Source organism: Odocoileus virginianus, chromosome 17 (genome assembly GCF_023699985.2).
Source record: "Odocoileus virginianus isolate 20LAN1187 ecotype Illinois chromosome 17, Ovbor_1.2, whole genome shotgun sequence".
Taxonomy (NCBI): Eukaryota; Metazoa; Chordata; class Mammalia; order Artiodactyla; family Cervidae; genus Odocoileus; species Odocoileus virginianus.
The window spans coordinates 19,697,491-19,709,638 of NC_069690.1; the positions used below are offsets into that span (position 1 = coordinate 19,697,491).

The 12,148-nt window shown below is 58.1% G+C and overlaps 1 protein-coding gene across 4 annotated transcripts; it reads right to left on the bottom strand.

Moving 5' to 3' along the window:
* Positions 1-191: 191 nt before the first annotated feature.
* CORO6 (coronin 6) lies at positions 192-8,233 on the bottom strand. 4 transcript variants are annotated; one of them, XM_020911796.2, is made up of 11 exons: positions 7,895-8,233; positions 6,497-6,756; positions 4,926-5,048; positions 4,188-4,317; positions 3,911-4,092; positions 2,674-2,793; positions 2,129-2,233; positions 1,896-2,041; positions 1,487-1,544; positions 1,158-1,388; positions 192-1,065 (listed from the first exon to the last, which is right to left on the bottom strand). In XM_020911796.2, exons 2-11 carry the CDS (start codon positions 6,692-6,694, stop codon positions 943-945), a joined length of 1,416 nt encoding a protein of 471 aa, XP_020767455.1. In that variant the 5' UTR covers positions 6,695-6,756; positions 7,895-8,233; the 3' UTR covers positions 192-942. The 4 variants fall into 4 exon arrangements, with proteins under 4 accessions (XP_020767455.1, XP_070334902.1, XP_070334903.1 ...); XM_070478801.1 differs by lacking the exon at positions 2,674-2,793 and adding an exon at positions 3,187-3,306 and having other exon boundaries at positions 7,895-8,232; XM_070478802.1 differs by lacking the exons at positions 2,674-2,793; positions 6,497-6,756 and adding an exon at positions 3,187-3,306 and having other exon boundaries at positions 7,895-8,230.
* Between the last annotated feature and the right edge of the window lie 3,915 nt (positions 8,234-12,148).

Here is a 12,148-nt window from a genome sequence, read left to right on the forward strand (position 1 = left end):
GGGGAAGACCGCCCACCCGCGGGTTGAGGGTTCCTTCTGAACCTCAGAGTGGAGAGGACTCTGAAGTAAAAGGACTTCTGGTGGGTCCTGAGCCGAGGGTTTCATCTGTCAGGGCCTCCGGGATTCTGGCGGTGGCATTTACAGAGGCTGAGGGTCTCACATTCCCACCCATGCAGGAGGCAGAGACTGAGCACTTGATAAAATGTTTCATTCAGAACATCTTGTTTTCCTTCTAGAGTCAAGGCCACAGCAGAGGGCTGGGAGCTGTGTGTGTGTGTGTGTGGTGGAGGTGGAACCTGCTTCTTCATGCCAGTTTTCTGGTTGGTTCTCCTGTGGAAGTGGCACGAGGAAGCCGCCCTCTCCCCTGCAGGTGGGGAGAAGGAAGGGAGCCCTCTGCCATGGACTACTGGGTGTAGCCCGGGGGACTGGAGCTACGTTTGTCTGTCTGTAGAACTGGGGCGATGCCCGTTCAGTTGACCACTCAGGGTGGTGGGGTCAAGTGAGCTGATTAGAGGGAGAAGCGTTGTAATTTCCCCCAGTCTGGGGAGACCCGTCGAATCGCTACCCCTTTGAGGTCAGGCCCAAGCTCCCCACCATCTCCAAGCATTGCGCTAACACTAAGCACTTGCTCTGCCCTGGGCGAGGAACAAAGGGGACACTGCCTGCGGTACAGCACCATTGCTGAGGCCCCGTCAACCCGGGCTTTCCAAGGCCAGCTCCTGCCTAAATCCCGGACGAGGTACGCAGCCAGGCGGGCGCCAGACGGACGCGAGTCTCTGCAATTGTCCAGGACTCCCGCCAAGGGCGGAGTTCCCTCCCCAGTCCCCGCCCAGGCCTAGAGGGGCGGAGTGCGGAGCTCCGGACCCAAAGTCGGGCCGGGCGGGTGCGCTGGTGCTCCGCCCCGCCGTGCCTCCGGGCGTGGAGCTCCCCGGCGGCGCTGCGCTAGTCCGTGCCGTCCACCAGCTCGCACAGCATATTCTCCAAAGATGTGATGCGCTGCTCCTGGGCCTGCACCTGCTCTCGCAGGGCCTTAATCTCCTCCAGCAGCGTCTCCAGGGTGTGCTGCTGCGGGGCGCAGAGGACCAGAGAGGCGGTGTTGGGCGCGGGGCGGTAGGGGGCTGTGTATTGGGCCTCGGTGGAGCCGGGCGGAGCCTTACCGACAAGGGGGCATCGCTGGCTGACTGGCTGCGACGAGGACCGGAGGGCGGGCGCACGTCCAGGATGTTGCGCTTGGTGACACGGAGCTCGCGGTGCTTGGGAGGCACGTAACCGTCCCTCAACGAGATGAGCACGGGGTCGGCGTCCTGACCTGATAGCCATTCATCCGCTTCTAGGGCCGGCTCTGGGCCGGGTGTATCTGGGTAAAGGTCGTCCTGGAACAGGTCTGACTGCGGGGGTAGGGAGACAGAAGAACAAGCGGAGTGCCCGGCCTCCTCCGCTCCTTTCCGCCTCGGAGCTCTGCCCACCCCTTTCGCAATCAACTCACCTTGCGGGGCACAGTCATGACGATGGGTTCACATTTTCTTTCGTGCAACTTGTAGAACCTAAAAGGGAACGGGGATCAGCACCCGCTCAGGCTCCCACTCCCTTCCCTAACCAAGGAGTTAGCGGCCAACATTTGCTGGGCGCCTACGATGCATTGCACTTGAAACACATCCAACTGGTAAAACGCTTCTCAGAGGGTGTTTATCATCCTTACCAGGTTAAGAAACTGAAGTTCAGAGAATGTCAAGTGTGTAGCGTTGGGGCTGGCAGTGGAAACGAGTCTGTTTGACCCCAACCTCCCAACCCAGCCCACTCCTTTCCAAAGATTACACGCCTGGGGAAGCCCCCGCGTCTTCCCGGATGGGACGTGGGGACAGAGGCAGGTGAGCAGGAAGGGCAAAGCTGCTGACCGTGCGATCTCGCACTTGCTGACATCGAGTCCCCGCTTGGGCATGAAGCCCATGCCCCTCTGCGGCTCCTTGCTGCTGAAGGTGTTCAGGTAGTGCACGAAGGGCGGTTCCTCGGTGATCTCAAAGTACCGAATGCTGCTGTCGCCCTGCAAAGCCAGTCGGTTCAGAGCCGTACCGGGCGGGCCCCCTCATCTCCGTCCGGCCCCCTCCTCTCCCCTCCCGGCTGCCAGCACCTTTCCGCACAGGTAGACGATGCTGGAGTCGGGATCGTAGAAAGGCAGTAGGACCCCGTTGCTTGTGTCCATCTCCTGCAGCGCCACTGGCTCCTCGAAGTTGTTCTGCCCAAGCACAGGAGGCGTGAACAGCCAGCCCCATCCTGACCTCGGTGCCGCTTCCGGATGCCCCGAAGCTCCTGGCCGCTGCCTGCCCTCCCTGACGCCCTCGCACTCCCAAGGCAGCTCTGGTGACGGAACTGCAGAGCCCACCTCTGGACACCACTCCTGGTCCCCGCACCTAGACCCCCTGCGCCGCCGCATGCAGTCACTGCAAACCACCCCCAGGGACTGGGCATCACCAGGTGGGGGCGCCAGCGTGGGCTCCTTCAGGCGACGCAGCAAAACTGGGCAGAGGGGTGGGTGTGGGGATGGCAGGCGCTGCCAAGGGGGCAGCAGCCTCCAGCCCTGTCCAGGTGGGCATGCCCTGCGGGTGGGGGGCGCCTGGCCCCTCCCCCGTGATGCCAGTCCCCGGGGCACACACCCCAAGCGTCCAGCTGCGTTACCGGGTCCCACAGGCCCAGCTCTCGCTGGCTCATGCGGGTGAAGCCCGTGGTGAAGATATGACCCTGGCGCGTGAAGACGGCCCGCATGGGCCTCATCCCCTCGTGGGCCGCAAACCTCTCCTGGGGGAGGGGAGGGGGAGACAGGGAGAGGCGTCACCCAGCTGCCTGCCCCGGGGAGCCTGGAGGGCCGGGCAAACAACTTGCTGACTGGGGTGTGAGGGCGGGGGCGGAGACAAAGGGGGCCCTAAATATTCAGTTTCCCGGGCCCCCCCTGCGTGGCCCCAGGCCTGGAGAGCGCGGGGCGCGCGCGTCTCTCTGCAGATGCTGAGCCCTTAAACGCCCTCAGGGCAGGGGAGATGTCTGCGGGCTTCCCCGGAGCGCAGCCAGGCTCTTCCCAGACCGGAGCTCCCCGCTCCGCTTCGGCTCTCTTGGGCGCGGGCCACGGCCGGGGAGGGCGCTCCCAGCTGACCCAGCGAAGGAGCGAGCGCGTGCGCCCGGCGCGGCCTGGCCTACCGGGTCCCAGAGCGCGAGTTGCCGCTCACTCATCCTGCTGAAGCCGGTGCTGAGCAGCTTCCCGTCTGTGGTGAAGACGGCCCGCAGCGGGCGGGCGCCCTCGTGAGGCCGGGCTCGCTCCTGCTCGCGGGGTTAGTGGGTTAGAGCGCGCGCTGCTCCGCCCGGCCCCGCCGCGCTGGACGCGCGCCCTCCGCGCCGACGTGCAGTGTCCCGCGCAGCCCGCGCCCCGGGTTAGATTGAGGCTGGTGAGGCCGGTGCCGCCGCCCTCGCAGGCCACCCAGCTGGGATAGACAACGCGCGGGGATGGCCCCCAACCCTCCGCCCGGCGGGTCAACTAGGTTGGAAAGGGGCCTGTTCTCGAGCCAGGGTTGGGCTCAGACCCGGGAAGAAGGCGTGCCGGTTGGGAGGAGAGGGGTCCGGGGGCTCAGGGTCATGCAAGGTCTGGTGGGAGGATAGAGTTTGCAGCTTCTCCCCTCCTCGGTCACGAATAGGGCAGCCCTCCTCTGGGCTGCTGAGATGCAGGGAAGGGGAGGAAACAGGAACTGGGCGGAGACTAGCGGGGCTGGGGGCTTACTTAGGGCAGGGGGCTAAAGGGAGGACTGGGATCTGGGATCGAGGTGGAGAAGGTGAGCGCTGGAAGCAGGGCTTAGGGGAGGGCGGGTACAGAGGCCTGACAGCTGCCCCCTGACGTAGGGGCTGGGGAGTGGCCAGGCCAGGCACTCACCGCCACCACCTGGCCCTTGCGCGGGTCGATGATTCGCAGGGTCTTGTCCTTGCAGGTGGTGGCTAGCAGGCTCCCGTTGGTGTTCCAGCACACGCTGTGGATGACGTCCGGATGCATGTCGTCTAGACTCAGGAGCACCTCCCCAGTGCCCACGTTCCAGACGATGATCACATTGTCACCACCTGCCCAGAATGGCCAGTCACCATCACCTGGGCCCCGCCTTTGCCACTCCCCCCATTCCCGACCTATGGTAGGACCCCTTCCTAGCCCCCCAGACCTGCACTGAGCAGGACATTCCGGGCAGTGGGGTGCCAGGAAAGGATGCCCACACGTTTGGAGTGGCCCTCCAGTGTGATGATGGGCTCTGTGATGTTGCGCACAGGGGTATAGTCTGGAATCTGCCACACCTGGGTGGAAGGAAAAGGCGTAGGGTAGGTCGGATGAGGAGCCAGCTTCATCACTGCCCCTCCCCTACTTCCTGGAGAAGGAAATGGCAACCCACTCCAGTATTCTTGCCTGGAAAATCCCATGGACAGAGAAGCCTGTTCATGGGGTTACAGGCTACAGTTCATGGGGTCGCAAAGAATAGGACACGACTGAGAGATTTTACTTCTTCACTTCTTTCCCTAATCCCCCACCCCCACCTCAACTCTACCAGCTCTCTTGGGCGGTAAGGGTCAGATGCAGGACATGTGATGGTGCCTGCCTGGGGCAGAAACTGCTGGGAGCCAGGAGGGGGCGCTGTCAGCTCTCCAGAGACCTCCCTACTCCCCTGAGAAGGGAGACTTAAGAGCACTGCCCCCCTGCTCTTCAGGCTCCAAGGTAGCCACGGCTATAATTAGTCCTAAGCAGTGCATCCTGGGAGGGGGTGGGCATGTAGCTGAAAATAGCCTGGGAGCTGGGCAGGGCAGGCCCTGGCACTCAGCACCTCCCTTACCACCTTACAAAGCACAGGTGAGGCCGCCTTCCCCGCCTCCCCTGCCCCACAGCCCAGCAGCATCCACCTGGTGCCTACCATGATGGTGGTGTCGTCTGAGGCACTGGCGATGACGTTGTCATTGTGCGGGCACCAGTCAATGTCCAGCACAGGGGCAGTGTGCCCAGTGACCAGTGGGTAGTTCTTATCCACTCGCCCTGTCTGCGGGGGTCAGAGAAGGAGACGTGGGGCTATTCTCCTGTGTGTTTTCAGGGGGTTGGGAGTGGACCTGTTTACATCTCAACTGTCTGTTATTTGTTGCTCTTTGCAGAACTCACCCCCCTCTCTGCTCCTCCAAATCCAGCCACCCTGCTTCCTCTACGTCCCTGAAGGCGGAGTCTAAGTCATTTACTATCAAGGCATCAGATGCAGAGAGGTAAGATAACTTAACCAAGGACGCACAGCAAGATACTGCTAGAGCCAAGACTTAACTTCTCAGCCCAGTGCTCTTCCAAGGACACCTCCTTGGAGGATGCTGCTCTTCCGCCTGTCCCCTGCAACTGAAATATCTCTGGGAAACCCCTGCTGGACTAGGTCAAGGTAAGGTTATATGCAGTGCAGGGCTGCACAACTCCTTCCTAGCCTCACTGGGCAGATCTCTCCCTGGTCACTGGCTTTACCTTGGAACCACAAGCAGCAGGCATTCCTCGTGCCTGCTATCTCCCAACCTGAGCTGAGGCCCATCTATTTTTAATCTTTATGGTATGTTTGTGGGGGCTCTGAGGCCTTTGCAGGGGCTGGCATCGACCCAGACCAGGCAGCAGGGTAGAGGGGTGGCCGTGTGGCACTGGAATGGTGGTTGTACTGGGGGAGGGGGTGGCTCCCGCTGAAATTTGAGCCCTGGGGATGATGTCCTTGGATGGCGTCTGCATTGTCTTGGAGTGAGTCACTGGCTATTGTCAGGCCTCATCCTGACCTTGCCACCTGTGGGGCCTCCCCTAACAAGGTGTAGGGGCCAGAGTCCAGGTCAAGGTCATGCCTTGGAGTGGACAGCCTATGGGTAGGGATGGCTGAGGGGCTCAAGGCTACTCAGTAAAGGTGATGGTCATTGCTTGGCCCCCATCCCTGGAGTATTGGAGGCTCTGGCCTGATATGTCATGTCCCCCTGCCTTTTGCTCTCGTTCTACCTCACTGCAAGAACCAGAATGGGGGAGGCAGCCAAGGATTCTGGATAGAGCGTGACCCTGTCCTCACTGTGCTGCTCTGGGGTGTGATTTAATCCAGTAGTCACCCTGGGCTGGGTACAAAGATCCAGAGGCCAAAAACACGAAGGGGTGTGGCATCAGGAGAATAGGAACAGAATCTGGCCAGGTCCTGACTCCACTGCTTCCCAACTATCCATCACCCCCTCCAGGTCCCTGCTGGGTACAGCGTGCTGCAAGGAGAAGGGATGGGCTGTGCGTGGGTGGGGACCAATGTGATGCTGCTCTTCTGGGAGGGGTGAGGGAGCCTCCCAATCGGTCCCAAGCGATTGGGGGGTAGGGAGCAGTCAGTCTGCCTAGACTGCCCTGCTGAATTAGGAATGGAGCTAAGTGAGGACACAGGCTGCTGTCTGGAGTCCCCAGGAGTCGCAGTCAGTGTCCACCTGCTTCCTTCCCCTCATCCCTCACCTTGGCCAGAGGCAGGACGATGAAGGCACCTCCACCCCCAGCCTCCACAATAATGGCCAGGAATTTGGGGTTGACGGCACAGAAGGAGCTGTCCCATGTGACCTTGGACACACGGATGTCCTCGTAGGCCTGGTCAGCCTTTGCCGCCTGTCCAAACACGTGGCGGAACTTGCTCTGCCGAACCACGCGCCGGCTCATAGCTGGGGGCAGAGATGGAGGATCTCAGTGCCCAGAAATGCTTTTGGTCCTTAGTCCTGTAGCTGTGGGAGGGAGGAAGAGTTGGGGGAGTGGCAAGTGAGAAGGATTATCTTGCCAAGAGTCAGGTATAAATTAATATAGAGTCTGGTCCTAGAAGCAAGGCGTTGTCTTCAAGGTGATTAATATATGGGAAAGTTCTTCGCTGAGTTCGAGGGACTTGGATTTGGGACCTGACTTCTCCTTAGAAAACCGCCCCTTAGACTGGTGTCGAGAGTGGAAGCTTCCTGGACGTTCAAGCGGTTTTGGGAGGAGCCGCAACACCAGGCTGCCCTCCGGCTGCCAGCCTTGGGTGAGCGTCTCTTCACCGAAGTGGTTTATCTCCCAGAGGCGTCTTGTCCAGAATCAGAGACTTCCTGGCTTAAGGCCATTTGTGGGGCTAGGACTGCAGCCCCCCAAGATGCTAAGCTCAGCCTCTCTGGCATAGGTAAGGCGAATGGGGTTTGCCTTTTCCTAAAAACTTGCCAAGGAGGAGTCCCTCCTGTCGGCTAACCCGAGTCCTTCCGGCTCCGCTGTCATCAGTCTCCTCCCATGCTGTCGGGGGTGGGGTGGGAGTGGGAGGAACGCGCTGTAAGGTGGATCTCTTCCCACCCCTCTCCACCGGCTTCTCTAAGAGGCCCTCACCGCGGTGTTCTGGCTTTTGCCCGCCATACTTCAGTCCCACTTCTCCTCTGGGTCCTCTCTCCTGCTAAACTCTTGCGTGTGGGGTCCTCGAACCCCTCCCCGGGCCAGAGCCGGATTTTCACAAGTGGAATGGGGAGGGTGAGGTGCCTCTTCTCCCGCTAGGAGCTTGCACTCAGCTCTTCCCCAGGGACCACACCGAGCGCTTCCCAAGCGGCAGCCACTGCCTCCTGCCCCTCCCCAGCACCGGGCATCCTTGTGCCCTTCAAGCCGCTCCTGCAGCCCCCGGCCTCAGGCCTGGCCTCCGGCCTCCTCGCACCCTACTCCGGCCCCGGCACTGCGTTCTTGCGAGACGAGGTGTCTGCGCCCTGCGGGCGCGCGGGCCGCTGTCCGGCCAAATATAGACGCCAAGTGCGCCCCGCCCGGGACCGAATTTGGTGGCTGGGGGGGTGAGAGGCGCAGACCTCTGTTCCCTCCAGACCCCCTGCCTGATCCACTGGCTGCGGCGGCGGCGGGGAGTACCTGGTCCTGGGCCGGCCGAGGGGCGCTCACGCTGCGACTTCTCTGCGGAGGGGCTTGGGGGTGCGCTGGAGGCCGAGGGAGGCGTCAGGGCGCCGGAACTGCCTCTCTGGGTGTCCGCGGCGTCTGGGGCCCGGGCGTTTGGCTGCGCGATCCGGCCGCTGCCTGCGACTCCCGGGGCCGGGCGCCGCTGCAGTCCCAGCTGCCGCTGCCATCAACCTGCGGAGGCGGGGCCTCCGGCGGGGCGGGGCCACACGGGCCCCGCCCCTCCAGCGGCGGGAAAGTCGAGCGCTGCGCGACCCGTCCGGCGGCCTGGGAGAAGCGTCCAAAGTAATTTTGCGTGTGTGCTCGCGGGCTGTGCGCGATCCTTCTCCGGGCTCCGCGCCTACCGGGTGAACTGGGGAGGCCCAGGTTCCCAGACCTTAGAGCTGGGCGCTAAGAGAGCGAGCCTACGAAGGGCCGCGCTTTCCTTAGAGCCGGCGGCCGCGCGAGATCAGATGCCTTCGCGCTGCATTCCTGCTACAATCACACTCCCAATTTAGCCAGTCCCGGCAAGCCGGGGCTGTGGGACTGCACGTCCGCACACCACCGAGGAGAGGGCCCGAGGATGCTCTGGGGACCCTTGGATGAGGGCCTAGTTTGGCCCAGGGCAGCTGGGAGAGTACATGACAGGGGGCTGTGAATGTTATTGTTACTGTGTTACTAACACACTGTCACTGTACTAGGCATTTCATCTCTTTAGGGAGGATTGCACGGAACAGGGCAGAAAGCAACCTAAAAACCGGGAGTAGGAATGAAGGAGAAAAACGTGAACACCAGGTTCAAGGAAAAGCAGCTGGCCCAGGTCTTTGGCTAGATTTTAGACACTGAACCTGACTCCACAAGTCTTGAGGGCCTTGTTTGTATTGGTGTTCTACTGTGTTCTGGGGAAGCCCCTACCCACTCCCACTTCCTTCAAGACCCTTGGATCTGAGTATTGACCAAGATTAAGTAAAAGTTAAAGTCGCTCAGTGGTGTCCTACTCTGCGACCCCACCGACTATACAGTCCATGGAATTCTCCAGGCCAGAATATTGGAGTGGGTAGCCTTACCCTTCTCCAGGGGATCTTCCCAACCCAGAGATGGAACCCAGCTCTCCCTCAGCGCAGGCAGATTTTTTACCAGCTGAGCCACAAGGGAAGCCCAAGAATACTGGAGTGGGTATCCTATTTCTTCTCCAGCTGGTCCTCCCCACCTAGGAATCAACCTGGGGTCTCCTGCCTTGCAGGCAGATTCTTTACCAGCTGAGTTAGACCAAGATTAAGGAAGAGATAAAAAGAAATCTTATCAAAATGCAGCCAGTGAAAACAACTAGTCCCTTTAGCTGCTGTCTAAGTAGTCTCACCCGCTGCCTGGATTTCTTCCTTTAGATCATAAGGCCCCGGAGGGCACAGGGGACCTGTGATTATTTCTCATTCTCCAGGAGTGAGTGAGTGAAGTCGCTCAGTCGTGTCCAACTCTTTGCGATGCCATGGACTGTAGCCTACCAGGCTCCTCCATCCATGGGATTTTCCAAGCAAGAATACTGGAGTGGATTGCCATTTCCTTCTCCAGAAGATCTTCGCGACCCAGGGATTGAACCCGGGTCTCCCGCATTGTAGGCAGACGCTTGACCGTCTGAGCCACCAGGGAAGGTTTTCTCTGGACATACTTGGAAATCAATGGAACACGGCCTTCCAGAAGGTAGAGGTCAGCATTAGGGGTAAAGGGAGGGAAGGAAGGTGGTGGGAACCTCAAACGGATCACAAGGCTTGTTTCTCAAGAGTCCAAGTATTCAGTGGCTTGTGGGCCAGACACTTGTTATGGGTACTTCAGGAATAATTATGGCATTGGAGTGGGGCATAAGAGTAGATGAAGAATCTCTCTTTTACCTAAAGATTCCGGGGACATGATTAGGAGGAAAAGACCTGAGTGACTCAGTAGCTCATTAATAACAATAGCTACACACTGTATTACAGACATTATACTTTATTAATTCCATTCTGATAATAGTCTTCTGAGATGGGTACTATTATTACCCCTGTTTTACAGATGAGGAAACTGAGGCAGGAAACTGAGATAGTAGAGCTGAGATTCTTACCCAAGGGTTCTGGTGTCTGGGGTTCTGGTGTCTGGGTCAAGCTTTTCAGCACCATGCATTTCTTTCTTTTTTTTTTTTTTTTTTTAGTTTTTATTTATTTTTGGCTCTGCTGGGTCCTCGTTGCTGCTTGGGCTTTTCTCTAGTTGTGGCAAGTCAGGGCCTCTCTAGTTGCAGTGTGCGGGCTTCTCATTGCAGTGGCTTCTCATTGTGGAGGACGGTATCCAGGGTGTGCAGCCTCCGTAGTTGCAGCTCCCGGACTCTCGAGCAAGGCTCAGTAGTTGTGGTGCACAGGCTTAGTTGCTCTGCAGCATGTGAGATCTTCGGGGATCAGGGGTCGAACCTATGTCTCCTGCATTGGCAGGTGGATTCTTTACCATTGAACCACCAGGAAAGCCCAGCACCATGCATTTCTGTCTCTCCTTGAAGGAGTTGCCACTTTGTCTCACAAATGCTGATACCAAGAGTTACGTTTTGTGGCACAGAGGAAAGGACACATGGACTAACTACAAAACTGGAGTTTCAGCTATTGCTGAGTCACCCTATTTTTGCAGCTCTCTTGAGCTGTAAAATGAAGAGGACTGGGTTAGGTTCTTTCCAACTCTGCACCACTTGTTGGCAGAAAAGCTATGTGACACGCTGTCTCCTACCTTGAACTGGCATTTTTTTTTCGTCTCTCCTCTCCTTTTCTCATCTTTAAAGAGAGCCAGGCCCTCCATTCTAGAGGGAAGGGTCTGGAACTAGGAAGCAGGAATCCTTCAATCCATTCTGCCTTCACTTGGGAAGTGGGGGAGGTGTGCTCTCCAGCTACAGGAGCAGGAACTCAGGTATTGTTTAGAGCTGGTAAGGCTCAGCCCTGCCCTCTAGCCTTCTGGCTGCCAAGGCCTGGCAGAGCCATGGGTGGGTGGAGCTAAGGCACAAAGAATCAATCAGTGGAAGAAGCTCCTTGGATTTGGTGCTTTCCCTTGCTGTTATCCATCTAAACTGCAATCCGTAGGAGACAGGCATAGACTTCACCTTTCATAAAGCCGTTTTTTCTGGAAGAGATGGCCTGGGAACTTAAGAGAGATGATTTGGTCCATTTGCTTTGGCTAGAAAGCCACGACTGATCAGGGTTAGGGACTCTAGGCACCCCTGGAATATTTTGTGAAATGACCTTGCCTTCATCATCAGGCACTCTGGCACTCAAGCCAGACACCAGTGGTGTGCTTATCTCATTTGATATGGATGATTCATATCATCCATAAAACACTGACAAGGCAGTGTTTTCTCTGGAAATGGAGCTTTCCCTAGATGGTAGCACTGCTTTATATGTGATGAACGGCATCACTATATATCTCATGATGGGTCTGTTGGAGGGGTGGTAGAAGTGGAGACCCCTTCCCTCCCAGCCTGGTTTGTTGTGGATTTTTGGGCTGTGCCGTACAGCTTGTGGGATCTTAGTTTCCTGACCAGGAATTGAACCTTTGCCCTCTGCAGTGAAAGCTCAGAGTCCTAACCACTGGACCACCAGGGAATTCATCCCCTCTCCGCCCTGTCCCCAACCTGTTTTATTAGAGAGCTGCTCCTTGGCCGCATCTCTCTTCCTCTACCATTGAACTAAGTGCTTCTTTTCTAATGGTGGGAGAGGGTTAAAGCTTTTACTTCGGAAAGTCATGTCCCATTTCTAGAGCCCTTTCCGTGAGCTGAGAGGCCTTGTGCTGAACAAAAGCTTGTGAACTCTCATTCATGTCCAGAGAGGTCACCTACCCGAGAAATCCAGTCTGTGCTGGGTCAGGTCATGGCAGCTGTCTCGAACAGACACTTTGTCCCACAGATGGTGGAGGAATTTTGGTTCCTTTGCTTATTCATTCTAATATTCAGGTGGTGGCTTTGACAAGAGCCTCTTTGACCAGGCAAGTTCCCAGCCTGGTCACTTAATTGGAGCCGTGCTATCTGGAATAACCTTTGGTGACCCCGTTTCCCATCTAGTCCCTGTTTTGTGAGAGGTAGAAAGTTATATTTCCCCCCAGTGCTCAGCTATCTCACAGGGAGGGAGGGCAGTCAGTGAGAATTGATTCATGTTTACCATCAGTGTTCTCTTCCAATCCCCCCACCTTCTCACTACCCTCCTCTTTTGTTGCACTTGATTGAGTACACGC